This window comes from Eptesicus fuscus, chromosome 4 (genome assembly GCF_027574615.1).
Source record: "Eptesicus fuscus isolate TK198812 chromosome 4, DD_ASM_mEF_20220401, whole genome shotgun sequence".
Taxonomy (NCBI): Eukaryota; Metazoa; Chordata; class Mammalia; order Chiroptera; family Vespertilionidae; genus Eptesicus; species Eptesicus fuscus.
The window spans coordinates 670564-686735 of record NC_072476.1 but is presented as its reverse complement, the minus strand read 5'-3'; the positions used below and the strand labels follow the sequence as shown (position 1 = coordinate 686735).

The window sequence follows — 16172 nt, the reverse complement described above, 5'->3', positions numbered from 1 at the left end:
GCTCGTCTGTGTCACACCTCACACTGAAAACAGCACGGCCACAGCGCACGACCCGTGCTCAGTGAGGATGGAGAAGCCTCGCCGTGGCTCACGCCTCCTCTGACAGGTGGTCAGGAGGCCAGCAGTGCCCAGCGCTAGGCCCAGGGCGCGTCCTGCACTCACTCCCCCCGTAGGGGCGCGGCGGCCCTCACATCGCCCCCTGGGTGCGCAGGGCAGTGTGACAGAGAGAGCCCGCACACCTTCCATTGCAGCGTCCTGTTCCCTTGCTGGTTATTGCTGACCTCACGGAGCCCCTTTCATAAGTTCAGCTTCTTCACGTGTGAGCTCAGGGCTCCCGCGGTCGGGGAAGGGGTGACAGGGAGGCCGTTGCGGAAGGGGAAGCCACTGGAGTGTTTACACGGGGGAGGGAAGGGCGAAGGGCCTTTCTTTCATCATCCTTGAGGCAAATCGCTTATCTCGCCCGCAGCCAGCGCCCAGGAGTGACTCCAGGCTCCCGTGGCACCAATGGCGGAAGGCCACATGGGAGGGAAGGGCAATAAAAGGCCGGCAGCCAGCAGGCTGCCCATCCAGGCCCGGCCAGAGGAGGAGACTGTGTTCTGTCCACGGTAAGTCCTGCGGCCAGCCCATCGGCGCTCTCCAGGCCCTGGGGCCTCCCCAGACCCCCCCCACTCCCACTGGGCTTGGGGGTTCGTTCGTTTCTGGAAACTTTCAGAACCCAGCCACGAGTCTGGACGCTGGCCTTGCCCAGGGCTCTCTCCTCGCATTCTCACGCCACCCCTTCCAGACACAGCTGGCTCTCCAGCCCACGTCCCCCAGAGGCGGTCAGAAGCCGCCTGAAGGTCGCCCATTGGAGGAAAGGGTTTTCCAGAACAGAAAGCGTCCCTAATGTGAGTGTTGGCAGGCTCTTCACTGCGACTTGTCTCTGCCCGCCTGCACGCTCACGTATGCACTCACTCCTCAAGCCTTGACTGAGCACCTGGGGTGCCAGATGCTGCCACCAGCATGCCCTGGGGTGCCAGACACTGCCACCAGCATGCCCTGGGGTGCCAGACGCTGCCACCAGCATGCCCTGGCCCAGCCTGGCACGGCCCGCTTCACAGAGACCTGCGCTCCCCATGGCACGCAGGGGGCTCTTGGCCAGGGCCTGCGCACAGCACAGGACGGGCCACTCCCTGTCAGCAAGTGTCCCCAGCACCACACCCCTCCACCCAGCTTCCAAACCCTCCCCTGGCCCCGAGGAGGAGCAGGCCCTGCCCAGACCCCGAGGACGCCCGCAGAGCAGCTGACGAAGCTCCCATCCTCTCGCCTCACCCCCTCTCCTTTGCCCCGGCTCCTCTGCCTGTCCACCTGCTCTCAAACAACAGGGCCTCCCGGAAGGAGAGCGTCCCCTTCTGGGCCGTAAGCGAACGGCTCACCTTGCTGCGCGCTGCCTGAGGAGGGCTCACTGGTGGCTCCGGCCCCGTGTCCTGGAGCCTCAGTGTCTTCATCCCTGCAGCGGCAGCAATGATGGCACCCTTGGAGGGTGGCTCAGAGCTTTAGATGAGCCCTGTGCCAGGATGAGGATGGGTCCTGGTCAGCATTGTGTGAGCTCCCTCCAGCCTCGTACCCTTGACCGCACCGGCCTTCCCCTCCCAGCTGCATGGAGAGTCGGAGCCGCTGAGTGAGCTGCAGCCTGGATTGTGGAGAGGATGCTGGGCTCCCCGGTCCTGTGGCTGGTTTCAGCCGCCTGTGCTCTGGCCTTGGCCTCTACGGAGCAGCCAGGTGAGTGGTCTGCTCGCCTGCATCTCAGCTGCGCCCCCCCCCCCCCGCCCACACACACACCGGGCGTGAGCAGGGCGGCAGCGGAAGCAGCTGTGGCCCCAGGAGCGGAGCGGGGCCTTGGAAGCTGGGAGTCAAGGGGCCAAGGAGAGAAGAGCCAGAATCAAGTCACTGTCCCTCAAAGAGCCGAGTCAGAAGCCCCCCGCCAGGAGAGTGGGAGCCACTTAACACAGCTCCCCTGTCAGGTGTGGGGGACCCTGGGTGTGTGAGGGCAGGAACCCCAACGCTCTGGGCTCTGGGCCTGGCTGAGGCAGTGCCTTCGCCAGCCTCTGACCCGTGTGCCCACCTATGGAACGAGGGCTTAGTGACCCCTGTGGTTCATGAGACCCACGGATGGTGCACCTTAGCCGCCATAGGAAGGGACCCGGTCACACTCGGTGGACGTTTCTGCAGGCGTCACCCGTGCGGGGCGGGGCGGGGCGGGGGGGGGGGGGAACTCCGTCTTGGCCTCCCTTGGGAAAACCCGTGAGTGCAGGAACCACTCCAGGAACAAGTGCAGAGTCCTTCCCTTAAAACAAGCTCGGACACCCCAGGCTTGAAATCCCCAAACTCCCTGCGCACACTCAGTTCGTCCCTCGGGCGCTCACACTCCCCATCACAGCTGCCTCCCGGCCAGGCGCTCTCTGACCCTCCAACAAGCCTTCAGGGCGTGGCCTCCCACGTGGGCACACGTACCCCAGGGACCGCGGGTGCCTGATCATGAGGACAGGCTCTGAGATATGTTAGGGAGCAAGTGGGGGCGTGGCAAGCTCTCACGGGGCTTTGGTGCTCTGTTTCCCTGTGTCTTAAACAAACAGAGCCAGTACGTCGTACTCACGGTGTAACAGATATTACTCCTGGGGATGAAATGAATTTATAAGAAAATCATTGGAAAAAGCATATGAAGTAAACAAAAGCACAGAGGGACACAGGTGTGGCGGGGCGGGGGTGGGGGGGTTTGGAAACCACTAGCTCACAGGTGTTGTTTTGCAAATGAGTCTCAGCAGAGTTGGGCCACCAGCCAAGGCCAAGGCCAAGGCCAAGGCCAAGGCCATCCAGCCAACAGGTGTGGAGCTGGCTTTAACCCCTGACTGACCAGCTGTGGTCCCCTCCCCTCCCGTCTCTTCACACTCAGGGCCCCTGAGTCGGTGAAAACCAGGAGGCTCTGTTCCATGGGTAGTTCAGAGCCGGGGGGGCCCGGGGGGGGGGACATTGGCAAAGTCTGGAGACAACTCGGGGAGGAGGTGCCGCGGCATCGGGGAGAAGAGCGCAGGAAGGCGCCAAGCAGCCACGTGCAGGGCGGCCCGCCGTGTCAGGTGGAGGCCCCGTGGGTCAGGTCTGTGTCTGCTGGTGAGGACAGGCTCTGTGATACGTTCGGGAGCAAGTAGGTGGGAGAGAAGCGCACAGCCTTACGCCCGGGACACTAGACTGAACACGCAGCGAGGGGCCACAGCAGGCGGGCACTTGGAGGGGTGGGCTTTCGCTTGAATGGCACCGAGTTGTTTCCAAAGAGCCTGTGCCATTTGCACTGAGGAAGGCAGGCTGGTCAGACAGGACCACAGCGTGGGACCCAACGGGGAGCGCCACCCCAGCCGGCCCCCCAGCTCCATGTGCGGCCGAGAGCCGAGGCTCTTTTTAAAGATATATTTGCTTCTACTGACTTCAGAGAGAGACAAACGTCAGTGATGCGAGAGAATCACGGATCGGCTGCCTCCTGCACGTCCCACACTGGGGATCCAGCGGCAACCTGGGCAGGTGCCCTGACTGGGAATCGAACTTTGACCTCCTGGTTCATAGGTCGATGCCCAACCACTGAGCCTCGCCGGCCAGGCCGGAGCTTCTTCTTCTTTTTTATTAAAAAATTGTAATGTTGACATTATTGCAGGGTCCCTCCACCCCCTTAGCGCACCTCCCCCTCCCTGCCTCCCTCCCTCGGCTTCTCACACTATTGTCTGTGTCCATGGGGTCTGCACTTATGTTCCGGGGCAAATCCCTTCACCTTCTTTGCCTATAAAATACTGCAACAAGGCCTCTTTACCAGCCCGGCCGTGGGGAAGGTGATGTGACGGAGGGCGATGTGCCTCAGTGGGTCCCCAACAGAGTGCGGGGTCCTCGGTGAGCTGAGCACACGTCCTCTCCAGGCGACGGAGCCCCGGTCAGCGGCGGCCCCTACGGGCTGGGGCTGGTGTGCGGAGCTCCTGGGGCCCCGGAGCCCCCCCTCTGCTTTGACCCCTGCCAGAACTACACCCGCCTGGACGACCCCTCCCGGAGCTCAGAGGTCACGGAGAGAGCCCAGAAGTGTGACCGGGACCTGAGTGGCTGGTTTCGCTTCGTGGGAGAAGGCGGCACCAGGATGCCGGAGACCTGTGTGCCCATGCACAGGTGCCAGACGGACGCGCCCATGTGGCTGCAGGGGTCCCACCCGGCCCTGGGGCAGGGCGTCGTGACCCGCACCGCCTGCGCCCACTGGTCCGGCAACTGCTGCTCCTGGAAGGCCGAGGTGCAGGTGACGGCCTGCCCGGGGGGCTTCCACGTGTACCGGCTGGAGAGCACCCCTTCGTGTAACCTGAGATACTGCACCGGTGAGTGGCCGTGACCTCGGGGGGCAGCGGGAGTGGGAGAGTGGGTGGGGCTGTGGGCGGAGGCCCCGCAGAGCAGCCTGTCACTGCCCAGCCCGAGAGTCGCCCAAGGGTGTCAGCAGCTCCGCCGGCTTCTCAAGCAAAACCTGACCTTCAGACTCCAGGGGGAGTCGCTGGCAGCAGTTCCCCTGATCCCGAAGTAGGGTGCTCCCATGAGCCCTTTCATGAGGCGAATGAGGTCAAGCACAGGAGCAGTGACGGTGAATGTGGGTGGGGACAGTTCGGCTCTTCCCTAACCACCAAGCCACACCCTATGCCTGGCGATGGCCCGCACCCGCCAAGCAGCACACTCACCGGCTCCCGCAGGCTCTCAGGACCTAAGCCACAGGCTGCCCACGGCCCCATCAGCCAGAGCTAGCCCGCTGCTCACCGGCGCTGCCGAGAGGGGTTCCCGGGGAGCTGGCGGCCGCCTGGCGCCCGGAGTGCGCTGCCCTGCAGTGGCTGCGGCCCAGCTCACGCTGACCACTCTCTGTGATTTTGCAAAAGAAATGGGATTTCTCTGTCAGGGAACACAGGGGTGGCGGGAACGCTCACAGCGCGGGCGCAGCATCAGGCAGGGCGGGCCCAGGCTCCACGCGGACAGTGTAATGGACTTCTCTGAGCTTCCGTTTTCTGATCTGGAAAATAAAAAGAATAGTGACAAGAATAACAGCTCACGCACAGGGCTTCCCGTGGCCCTGCCCGGTCCTCAGCACCTGAGCGACTCACTGACCCACTCATCACCTCCGGAGGCCAACACCCATCCTCAGCGGATGAGGCCCTGGGCACAGAGGTCGGCGGCTCCTCAGGTCCCAGGAGCTGGCCGGTGGACAGCACTGGGCCAGTGCCTGCCCCTTGGGAGCATTAGGGCGGCAGCTTCGGGTTCTCGCCTCGCTGGCTGGGGGTCAGGAAGCTCAGGGTTGCAGGCTGGCTCCTCCATGGAGAGCTGCAGTCCTGGGCAGGTCCTCTGTGCCCGGTGGAGGCGTCGCTGACGGCCCGCGCCTCCCTGCAGACCCGTCCACTGCGGAGACCAAGTGCGAGAAGGCCTGCCGCCCGGAGGAGGAGTGCGCCTTCCTCAACGGCACCTGGGGCTGTGCCTGCAGACGGGACCTCAACAGCTCAGGTGAGCGGTCCCACCGGTGCAGTATCTCCCCGCAGGGGCCAGGCGGGGCCCCCTGAGCAGGGCCAGGGCCAGGGAGGCTCAGAAGGTGAGGACAAGGGGTCACCCATCCGGGTTTGGACCCTCAGAGCATCCATGACGAGCTTTGCGGACCTGTGCCTGGATGTCCTCTCCCTGAGGGTGAACAGATGGCCCTTCAGGTCTCCATCAGCGGCTACTAAGGGGGATTCCATCACTGCCAGACAGTCCCTCATGATCTGACTGTGCTTCTTCCCCAACTCCCCCAGCTCCCCTCCCCATCTCCCCAGCTCCCCTCCCCATCTCCCCAGCTCCCCTCCTCATTACCCCAGCTCCCCTCCCCATCTCCCCCAGCTCCCCTCCCCATATCCCCAGCTCCCCTCCCCATTACCCCAGCTCCCCTCCCCATCTCCCCCAGCTCCCCTCCCCATCTCCCCATTTCCCCATCTCCCCTCCCCATCTCCCCTCCCCATCTCCCCTCCCCATGTCCCCTCCCCATTACCCCAGCTCCCCTCCCCATCTCTCCCAGCTCCCCTCCCCATTACCCCAGCTCCCCTCCCCATCTCCCCCAGCTCCCCTCCCCATTACCCCAGCTCCCCTCCCCATGTCCCCTCCCCATTACCCCAGCTCCCCTCCCCATCTCCCCAGCTCCCCTCCCCATCTCCCCAGCTCCCCTCCCCATCTCCCCAGCTCCCCTCCCCATCTCCCCATCTCCCCTCCCCATGTCCCCTCCCCATTACCCCAGCTCCCCTCCCCATCTCCCCAGCTCCCCTCCCCATCTCCCCAGCTCCCCTCCCCATCTCCCCAGCTCCCCATGCCCCCTCCTCATTACCCCAGCTCCCCTCCCCATCTCCCCATCTCCCCTCCCCATCTCCCCTCCCCATCTCTCCCAGCTCCCCTCCCCATCTCTCCCAGCTCCCCTCCCCATCTTCCTATCTCCCCTCCCCATCTCCCCCAGCTCACACCCATTCTACATTCCCATATTTCTGAACTCTGTGTGTCGAAGACCCCATCCTCTCTCCTGTGGCCACACTTTAACTCTGCTGTTCCTTTAAGCTGCAATGCCTTCCCTGCTTCCTTCACTTGCACACTGCCGCCTCTGGGCCTGCTCCTCTGACAGCCCTGGAGACTCAGATGGGCCCGTGTGCGCCCCTGCACCTGCACACACACCTGTTTGCACTTCACATGCTTTCGTGGGAAGCAGCTGGCGTCTTGGTTTCACAGACCAACGAGTCCTCATGGCCTGGGCCCACGTTTTCTTTACTTTTGGACTGAGTGTGCCCAGCACGTGGAGAAGGTGGTTCGTACATGTATGTTGAACCTGTGCATTCATAGGTACCATAGAAATTGCATTTCTCTTAATTTACTCTCTCCTCTACCGGAATGTTAGCCCTTCCAGGCTCTGAATTTTGTGTTTTGATAACCATTGTGTCCCGGTGCCTGGAACAGCACCTGGCAGGTAGCAGAGGCTCGAGAAGTATTTGTTGAATATGTTGGCTGAATGAATGAAGGCCGTGGCTCTGACCAGGTCAGGTGGCCTCGCAAAGCCAGGGGGTGGGCGTGGCGTGTGTCTGGCTTGACTCTAGTCTGGGGAACAGGACAGTTCTGCTTCGCCAGAGCGCCTCACGCCCACGGCGCGTGGACATGGCACCTGCCACCCTGCCTGTAGCGTGCTGGACCATCTCCCACCAGGGCATCTTTCCCAGGCCTGTGCCACCTGGCCTGGCCCTTCTAGTCCGCCTACCCTCCTGGCGGCACAGGCTTGTCCCGAGGCAGGGAACGTGGGCTGTGCCGCTGCTTCCAGGCCCTGTCCACGCCACATGGCCCTCTCTGCTTCCCAGACATCCACAGCTTGCAGCCTCAGCTGGACTGTGGGGCCAGGGACATCAAGGTGTTGCTGGACCGGTGCCAGCTGGAAGGCCTGGGTTTTGGGGATGAGGTCACTGCCTACCTGCGAGACCACAACTGCAGCAGCATCACCCACAGAGAGGAGGGGAACTGGGTCTCCGTGGTCAGCCCTGCACAGGCCAACGCCTGCGGGAACATCCTGGAGGTGATGGCTCCCTGGGGAACCTCCCGGAGGGGGTGGGGAACCTTCTGGAGGGGGTGGGGAACCTCCTGGAGGGGGTGGGGAACCTTCTGGAGGGGGTGGGGAACCTCCTGGAGGGGGTGGGGAACCTCCTGGAGGGGGTGGGGAACCTCATGGAGGGGGTGGGGAACCTTCTGGAGGGGGTGGGGAACCTCCTGGAGGGGGTGGGGAACCTCCCGGAGGGGGTGGGGAACCTTCTGGAGGGGGTGGGGAACCTCCTGGAGGGCGTGGGGAACCTTCTGGAGGGGGTGGGGAACCTCCCGGAGGGGGTGGGGAACCTCCTGGAGGGGGTGGGGAACCTTCTGGAGGGGGTGGGGAACCTCCTGGAGGGGGTGGGGAACCTCCAGGAGGGGGTGGGGAACCTTCTGGAGGGGGTGGGGAACCTCCCGGAGGGGGTGGGGAACCTTCTGGAGGGGGTGGGGAACCTTCTGGAGGGGGTGGGGAACCTCATGGAGGGGGTGGGGAACCTTCTGGAGGGGGTGGGGAACCTCCCGGAGGGCGTGGGGAACCTTCTGGAGGGGGTGGGGAACCTTCTGGAGGGGGTGGGGAACCTCCCGGAGGGGGTGGGGAACCTTCTGGAGGGGGTGGGGAACCTTCTGGAGGGGGTGGGGAACCTTCTGGAGGGGGTGGGGAACCTTCTGGAGGGGGTGGGGAACCTTCTGGAGGGGGTGGGGAACCTCCTGGAGGGGTGGGGAGCCCGGCTGCTGGGGACACATGAGTAACTGTGAGACCTGGGCAGGCTATTTAGCCTCTCTGGGTTTCAGGGTGTGTGAGATCATACGTGTTGGCCCATGTAAAGAGCTTTGAACAGGCCTGATGCTTGAGCTCCGTAACTGCAAACAAGGCTTGTGCCTGTGCGGAGGGTGCTCTGGGAGGGGAGAGGGGCACGGAGGTGGCTCCTGACTCCCAGGCAGTAGGTTAGCTCTGGGGCCCTCAGGCCCTGCCCGTCCAGGGCTAGTGCCCGGGGAGGAGGCCCGGTGCCACGTTGGAGATCAGAGCGCGGAGGCCGCGTGATCGAAAGCCCTGACTGTGGAGCCAGACGGACGGAGTCCAGACCTACCACACGTGCTCACATACACATGCATGTGCTGTTGTTTTTATGCCAAAGAAAAACGAAACCCACGCCATCTACAAAAACTCCCTGTCCTTGGTCGATGAGTTAATCATCAGAGACACCAAACTCAACATCCACTTCCAGTGCGCCTACCCGCTGGACATGAGAGTCAGTCTGCAAACGGCCCTGCAGCCCATCGTAAGGTGCGGCCCTGACCTCGCCCTCCCCGGGCCCTGACCTCGCCCTCCCCGGGGCCCTGACCTCGCCCTCCCCGGGGCCTGACCTCGCCCTCCCCGGGCCCTGACCTCGCCCTCCCCGGGGCCCTGACCTCGCCCTCCCCGGGCCCTGACCTCGCCCTCCCCGGTCCCTGAGGTGGTCGCTCTCACTTCTGGAGCATCCATTCTTCCCATCGTTCATTCTACAATGTTTGTTGATCATATATTAATGATCAATGCACAGGCAGACACAGAATATTTTGTGGGTATTAAATATTATTAGTATGAAACAATGTATGAACCAGTGTTAGATATGCTTCGGAGTAAAAGCATGTGACAATTTTATTTCTCTTGAGGAAGAAAGGCACAAGTGAGAGGAGAGCATGGGGGAACACGGGCGGCGGGGTCGGGAAGGAAGGGCCCAAGACCTGACTGTGGGGGATGGAGGGAGCGGCAGGTTGCTTCGATGAACATTCAGCAGGAATAGGCCCCTGCTCATCCGGAGGGCTGCCTCCGGCCGGCTCCGTTTGCGCCCCGGGTGCGCCTCCTCACCGCGCCGGACGGCCCGGGGCTCCTCAGCACCTCGGACTCGCAGGGGGCTGTCTGGGGGCGTCAGAAACCCCCATTAGCTCCTGGCTCACAGACCAGGATTCAAAGGATTCACACGTGTTCTAGTTCCGTGGTTCTCTGACTGTATTGTGCGGGGCCCAAGGTTCATAAAAATTAAAACCATTCATCCTGTTACAGTTGCCGTATTACCGAGGAGAGCGGGGCGGGTGGAGAGATCTGCTGCTGAACATTGTGACCCCGCAGACCTGGTCCCAAGCCCCGCTCTGCAGGGGAGCAGACGGAGGGGGCGGGGAGGGCGGGAGACAGTTGGTCCCTGAGGTGGGGATGCTGGTGGGAAGCTGAGACAGGCCCATCTGTTTGCCAAGTTCAGAGCCGGAAGATAGTGAATGCTAATTTAAATGAATGATCCACTAGTGCTCTCAGGGACCCCAGATGTGCTTTGCCTTCATAACCTCACACAAAAGTGGGGCCCGCTTTGTTTTGTTGTTATGGGTCCAAACCTGACGCCTCCACCCCGCGGGTCCCTGTCGCAGCTCCGTGAACATCAGCCTGGCTGGCGAGGGAGAGTTCACCGTCACCATGGCCCTCTTCCAAGACCCAAACTACACGCTGCCCTACGAGGGGGCGACGGCCGTGCTGCCCGTGGAGTCCATGCTGTACGTGGGCGCCCTCCTGGAGCGCGGGGACACCGCGCAGTTCCAGCTGCTGCTGAGGCACTGCTACGCCACCCCCACCGCGGACAGGGCCGACCCTGTGAAGTACTTCATCATCAGAAACAGGTACCCGCCGCGGCTCGCGGTCGGCCGGCCCAGTGAAGTTTGGGGGAACGGTCACCCCGTGCCTGCCGGGCAGTTGTGTGATTTGCTTATCTCTTCTGGAAAATGATTTGATGTGACATTTCATGACGGTGCCCTTTGACCCAGGAATATCCCTCCTGGAATTGTAGCCGAAAGCATTCAGGCAAGCACGTGGCAGGGTGAGGAGAGGCCCATTGCTTCCATTTCCGGCTTCTCCACGCCTTGGCCACGGGGTCCCGGTTCAGACGCTAGCACAGACGAACACGCGGGAATAGCGTTCCCCCGCGGGGGGCGGGAGGCACTGGGCACTGCCGCCGGCAACAACAAGGGAATTCAAGCGCGGGCGGTTTGTCTGAGTGCCGCCCGCGGAGCGGGGCTTGCATGGTCTCACCGATGCTCACGTCACCCGGGGGTGCAGGGGCCTGTCCCCCAGATAAGACAGGTGGGGGCGGGCTCGTGAGGGGAGCAGGCATCTGCTTGTGATCCGGCAGCTGGAAGCGGGTCAGGCTGGATTTGAAACCAGCTTGCTGCTCAGGGCCCGCGCCCCCCAAAACGGGGATGGACAGCATCTCAGGACCCTGAGGGCAGGGCCGCCTGGGGGTGGGGGGGGGAGTGCGGCTGGACCCTGAGGGCGCTGTTTGCACGCTGAGCTGCTCCAGAAGGGAGCCCTCTGTCACCCCAGCTGCCCGAATCGGCTGGATTCCACCATCTCCGTGGAGGAGAACGGGGTGTCCGCCGAAGCCCGCTTCTCGGTCCAGATGTTCATGTTTGCGGGGAACCACGACCGCGTCTTCCTGCACTGCGAGGTGCGCCTGTGCGACCCCCTGCGAGAGCAGTGCCGGCCGGTGAGCGCCTCCTGGGACTGACTGTTAGAGTCTGGCCGGGGCCTGGGGGGCCCCACGTATATTATTGGAATATAAATGGATGGAAAGAAGAAAAGGGAGGGAGGCAGGGAAGCAGGGAGGGAGGGAGGCAGGGAGGGAGGGTTAGGGTTAGGATTAGGGTTAGGGTTAGGGTTAGGGTTAGGGTTAGGGTTAGCTGAGGGATGAAGAGATGGATGACGGTGAATGCATGGGAGGGCGGGAGGAAGAGGGAAAGGAAGAAGGATGAACAGATGGGTTTTAAGCCTCCAAAGCACCAGGCATAAGCGATTATCGTGTGTCCAGGGGAAGGCCTGTCCACAGGTCTCCTTGGCGCTGAACACATTCCAGGTGACTATGACAACAGGTGCTTTTCAGCGCACTCTGCCGAGGACTGTACCCAAACTCCCCTGTGCCTTGTCTAATTTAATTCTCACCACAGCCATGTCAGTAGATTTTCTTATTGACCCCATTGCACAGATGAGGAAACTGAGGCTCAGAGAAGTGCCTTGCCAAGGGCCACACAGCTCCATCAGAGCTAAGGTGTGGCTCCAGGCCCCATGGTGGCCTCTGCCTGCTGACATTTGGCCTTTGCCCAGTGCGTACCGTGTGTCTGATGTTGTAGACACACCGCATTTAACCTGCTGAGCGGGAAGGCTCTCTTCCATCTGGTAGAGAGGTGAGGTCACTGTCCCCAGCTGGTCAGCGAGGCAGCTCCACCCCAGGCATGCTGGACACGGCAGCGAGCGTGCTCTGCGTCCTTGGCACTTGGATGACATGAGAACTCTCCGTCCCCACAGTTTTGCTCAAGAAGCCAACTCCGTAGTGAAGCAGTGGCCATCGACCCAGCCCTGGTTCTAGATTTGGGACCCATCACTCGGAAGGGTAAGTGGCCATGTCCTGGTAATAAACCTGCGGCCCAGGGATGACCATCAGCCACAGGGGCCTGGAGTGTCCAAACTCCCGCGGCAGAGCCCGTCGGCCTCCCCGGGCAGCCCCGCCCAGGCGGCTGCCTACCGAGGGGTGCTCTGGGTGACACTGACAGCGTGTGCCCCGCGGGCCTGTGTGCTGGAGGCCAGGCTAAGCCCATGTCCACTGGCTCACTTCACCTTTGACCGTGCCCATCTTACAGGTGAGAAACCAACGCTCAGAGACTCAGTGACTCACCAGGCACCCAGCTGTGAGCGGCTGGAGTTAGACCTGAACCCGGGTTGATTCCAAAGCGTGCGTCCTTATCACTCCTGCCAGGGCCCCGTAGCCAGGCCCTTGGGGTGAAGGCTAAGTCCCACCCCAGCTTTGTTTGCTGGTGAATGACTGTTTCTCACAATCTAGTTACCGTATCGGGGCGTGATGTGGGCACACTTTCTGCGGCTCCTCGCATGTTCATGAGAGAGAGGGAGAGAGAGAAGAGAGAGAGAGGGAGAGAGAAAGAGAGAGAAATATCCATGTGAAAGAAAAACATTAGCCGGTTGCCTTCCGAACTCACCCCAACCGGGCATTGAACCCCACAACCTAGGTATGTGCCCTGACCGGAGTCAAATCCTGGCCGGGAGCATTGTTTTTTGTCCTAAAGAAACGAGGACACGGTAACGTTATAGTAGCAACAGCAGCAGCGAGAGAGGCACTGGGCGGCCCTGACAGAACACTCACAGCTCACAGGCAGAGGGCGGCAGCGCCCCTGACCCTCCTCCTCCTTCCAGGGCTCCTGGGGGCCGGGCCTGGGCTGCTCCTGCCCGTCCTCCTGGCCCGGCTCTTCTGAGCGAGCGCTGTCGCCACCCCTTCTCCACGGCACCACAGAGGCGGCCTGCAGGGGGGCTCTGCCCAGGGCTGTCCCCCCTGCCGAGCCCTCCCCCCACGGGAAGCCCCAGGTGGTGTCACAGGGGCTGGGGGTGGTTAGGGACTCCCATTTGGACTCAGACAGACTGGGGTGAGAATCCCAGCTCTGCTGCTTACCAGCAAGGACAACGTGGCACGTCTCTTGACATAATTGAGCCTTAGTCTTCTCATCTGTCAAATGGGGACAAGAATGCTCAGGTGGATTAGGGTTCCAAAGCATGAAACGTGCTTAGAAAGGTCCCTGCCCAATACCAGAAGCCTCCACACCACGGTGCCAGGCCCCGGGGACTGGGCACAACCCCGGCCACAGTGCGGCCGCTGCAGTGAGACTCCGGAGCCCTCACCTCTGCTTTTGTCCCCAGGTGCCCCGTCTCTTGGTGTCATGAACGGGACCCCCGGCCCTGCAGGTACCCCGTTTCCCCCGCCTTTCCCACCCCCCTCCCAGGTTCTCCCCTTCCTTCTCACCGCGGGCACCATCAGCCCCGCCGGGGCCGGGGCTGGAGCTGTGCACACCGAACCCGGTCAGCTCCGGGACGGACTGGCAATGCCACGTCTGGCAGGGGAGTCGCTCCCTTAGCCACAGACCTGGTCTGAGTGCCTGCGGAGTGCCCGGCAGCGCTCGGCACCGAAGGCACAGGATGAACCATGGGCCCGGGCTGCCCGAGTGTGGGTAGCAGACAACAGGAAGGTGACAGGTGCTCTGGAAAGAAAGGGGTGTGGTCGGAAGTCCCGGGGTACATGCCTTCAATCGGACGGAGCCCTTGCTCTCAGCGTGAGCGAAGCCCAGAGGCGAGCGCGGGCTGGTGGCGGCACAGTCACCAGGGAGCCGGGCTCCCCCGCCGCCTCCGCAGGGTGAGGCAGCTTCGGTCCAAGGCGGCCCAGGCCGTGGGAGAGCAGGAGCCACGCGGGAGGGCGGGAGGGCCTGGCTCGACATAACATTGATGACGGCTACCCACGTTACAGGGCCCACCCCCCCGCAAAGGAGGCTGGGAAAGTGCTGGGTGCCCGGGGGAGCGTGAGAAAGGGTTTGGGGATAGTGGCTGTGCCCCCACGCACGGCCCTGTGCTGCCTCCAGCGCTCGCCCAGGCCAGTCAGGGACTCCGCCTGTGACCTGTGCAGAAGCCAGCGGGGCAGAGGGCAGAGGGCAGAGGGCAGAGGGCAGAGGGCGGCAGCGCCCCTGACCCTCCTCCTCCTTCCAGGGCTCCTGGGGGCCGGGCCTGGGCTGCTCCTGCCCGTCCTCCTGGCCCGGCTCTTCTGAGCTCCCGGCACCGGCCCTCCGGCGACGCCTCGGGTCAGCCTCCGGCTCCTCGGACCTCCCGATCCAGACGCCCAGTGCCCGCGGACGCAGCTGGGCCGAGTGGGGAGAGGGAGGGCGTCCCCGGGCTGCTCCGGGCCCTGTACCCCTTTCTCCCGGTGCAGCTGTCACCCTCCAGCCGTTCCTTGAAAACAAACCTGCTAGGCCTCTGTGGCTCTAGCCTCCCCCGCAGTGCAGCGTGCCTTTGTGGCTCCAGGGACCACAGGGGTGGGGTGGGGGGAGCTCCTGACAGAGGCCCCTCCCGTGCTGGTGATTGAACAAACTGGTCTTGCTTCCACCACATCCTCTGGCGCCTCTCCGTCCCGGGCCCCACAGTCGCCATGGGAACAGGCGTAAAGGGGCCACCTCAGAGCCCAGCCCCAGGAGAGATGGTCCCACTGCCCCCCTGTCCCCATGGCACCGCGGACCTGCTTAGATGTGCCTGGAGCTGCACAGACTCCTGCCCTGGGCTGGTGCTGGGGGCCTGCTTGATGGGGTGCAGAGCCCTGTGGGCCCAGAGCCCAGCCCAGCTGCATGCAGTGGTGCCCCCCCCCCCCCCCATCCCAGAAGAGGGTGATGCATCATTCCACCAGGCGGATGTAGCCACAGAGCTGGAGAGGGTGAAGGCCCTCTGGGAACCTGCATGACCTTCGCAGCCATGGCAAGGCACCCCTTGCCCACGTTGGCCTCAGGGAAATGCCCAGGTCAGGGCCGGCCGGGGCTGGGGCTGGGTGCGGGTGGGGACTGTCCACAGGCCCCTGTGCAGAGACGGGTGGTTTCAGGAAACAGACCCTGCCCAACGAACTCAGGCGGAGGTGAGTAAAGACAAGGATGCAAGAGCTCTGGGCCAGGACAGACAGACGCCCTCCGGGACAGACACCCTGGGGACAGATGGCCCCTGGGGCAGACGGCCCCAGGAACAGACGGCCCCTGGGACAGACGGCCCTGGGACAGACGGCCCCTGGAACAGACAGCCCCTGGGACAGACGGCCCCTGGAAAAGACAGCCCCGGGACAGATGGCCCCTGGGACAGACGGACCCTGGAACAGATGGCCCCGGGACAGACGGCCCCGGGACAGACAGCTCCTGGGACAGAAGGACCCCAGGAACAGACGGCCCCTGGGACAGACGGCCCCGGGACAGACAGCCCCTGGGACAGAAGGACCCCAGGACAGACGCCCCCGGGTCAGACGGCCCCGGGACAGACAGCCCCTGGGACAGAAGGACCCCAGGACAGACGCCCCCGGGTCAGATGGCCCCGGGACAGACAGCCCCTTGGACAGATGGCCACTGGAAAAGACAGCCCCTGGAACAGATGGCCCCCGGGACAGATGGCCCCTGGGACAGACGGCCCCCGGGACAGATGGCCCCTAGGACAGACAGCCCCGGGACAGAAGGCCCCAGGGACAGACGGCCCCTGGGACAGAAGGCCCCTGGGACAGATGGCCCCTGGGACAGACGGCCCCCGGGACAGATGGCCCCTGGGACAGACGGCCCCCGGGACAGATGGCCCCTAGGACAGACAGCTCCGGGACAGAAGGCCCCAGGGACAGACGGCCCTGGGACAGATGGCCCCTAGGACAGACAGCTCCGGGACAGAAGGCCCCTGGGACAGACGGCCCCTGGGACAGATGGCCCCTGGGACAGACGGCCCCGGGACAGAAGGCCCCTGGGACAGACGGCCCCTGGGACAGATGGCCCTGGGACAGAAGGACCCCGGGACAGACGGCCTCCGGAACAGACGGCCCCTGGGACAGAAGGACCCCGGGACAGAAGGCCTTTGGGACAGACGGCCCCTGGAACAGACAGCCCCCGGGACAGATGGCCCCTGGGACAGACGGCCCTGGGACAGACGGCCCCTGGGACAGACGGCCCCTGGGACAGACGGCCCCCGGGACAGATGG

General features: G+C 63.5%; 1 protein-coding gene across 1 annotated transcript; it reads left to right on the top strand.

Moving 5' to 3' along the window:
* Positions 1 to 1682: 1682 nt before the first annotated feature.
* Positions 1683 to 14232, top strand: LOC103302967 (pancreatic secretory granule membrane major glycoprotein GP2-like). Its single transcript, XM_054714178.1, has 11 exons — positions 1683 to 1761; positions 2720 to 2731; positions 3948 to 4379; positions 5428 to 5538; positions 7395 to 7606; positions 8751 to 8899; positions 10015 to 10260; positions 10961 to 11123; positions 11939 to 12023; positions 13337 to 13381; positions 14174 to 14232. The coding sequence occupies exons 1-11, from the start codon at positions 1689 to 1691 to the stop codon at positions 14230 to 14232; spliced, it is 1587 nt and encodes a 528-aa protein (XP_054570153.1). The 5' UTR covers positions 1683 to 1688.
* Positions 14233 to 16172: the final 1940 nt, after the last annotated feature.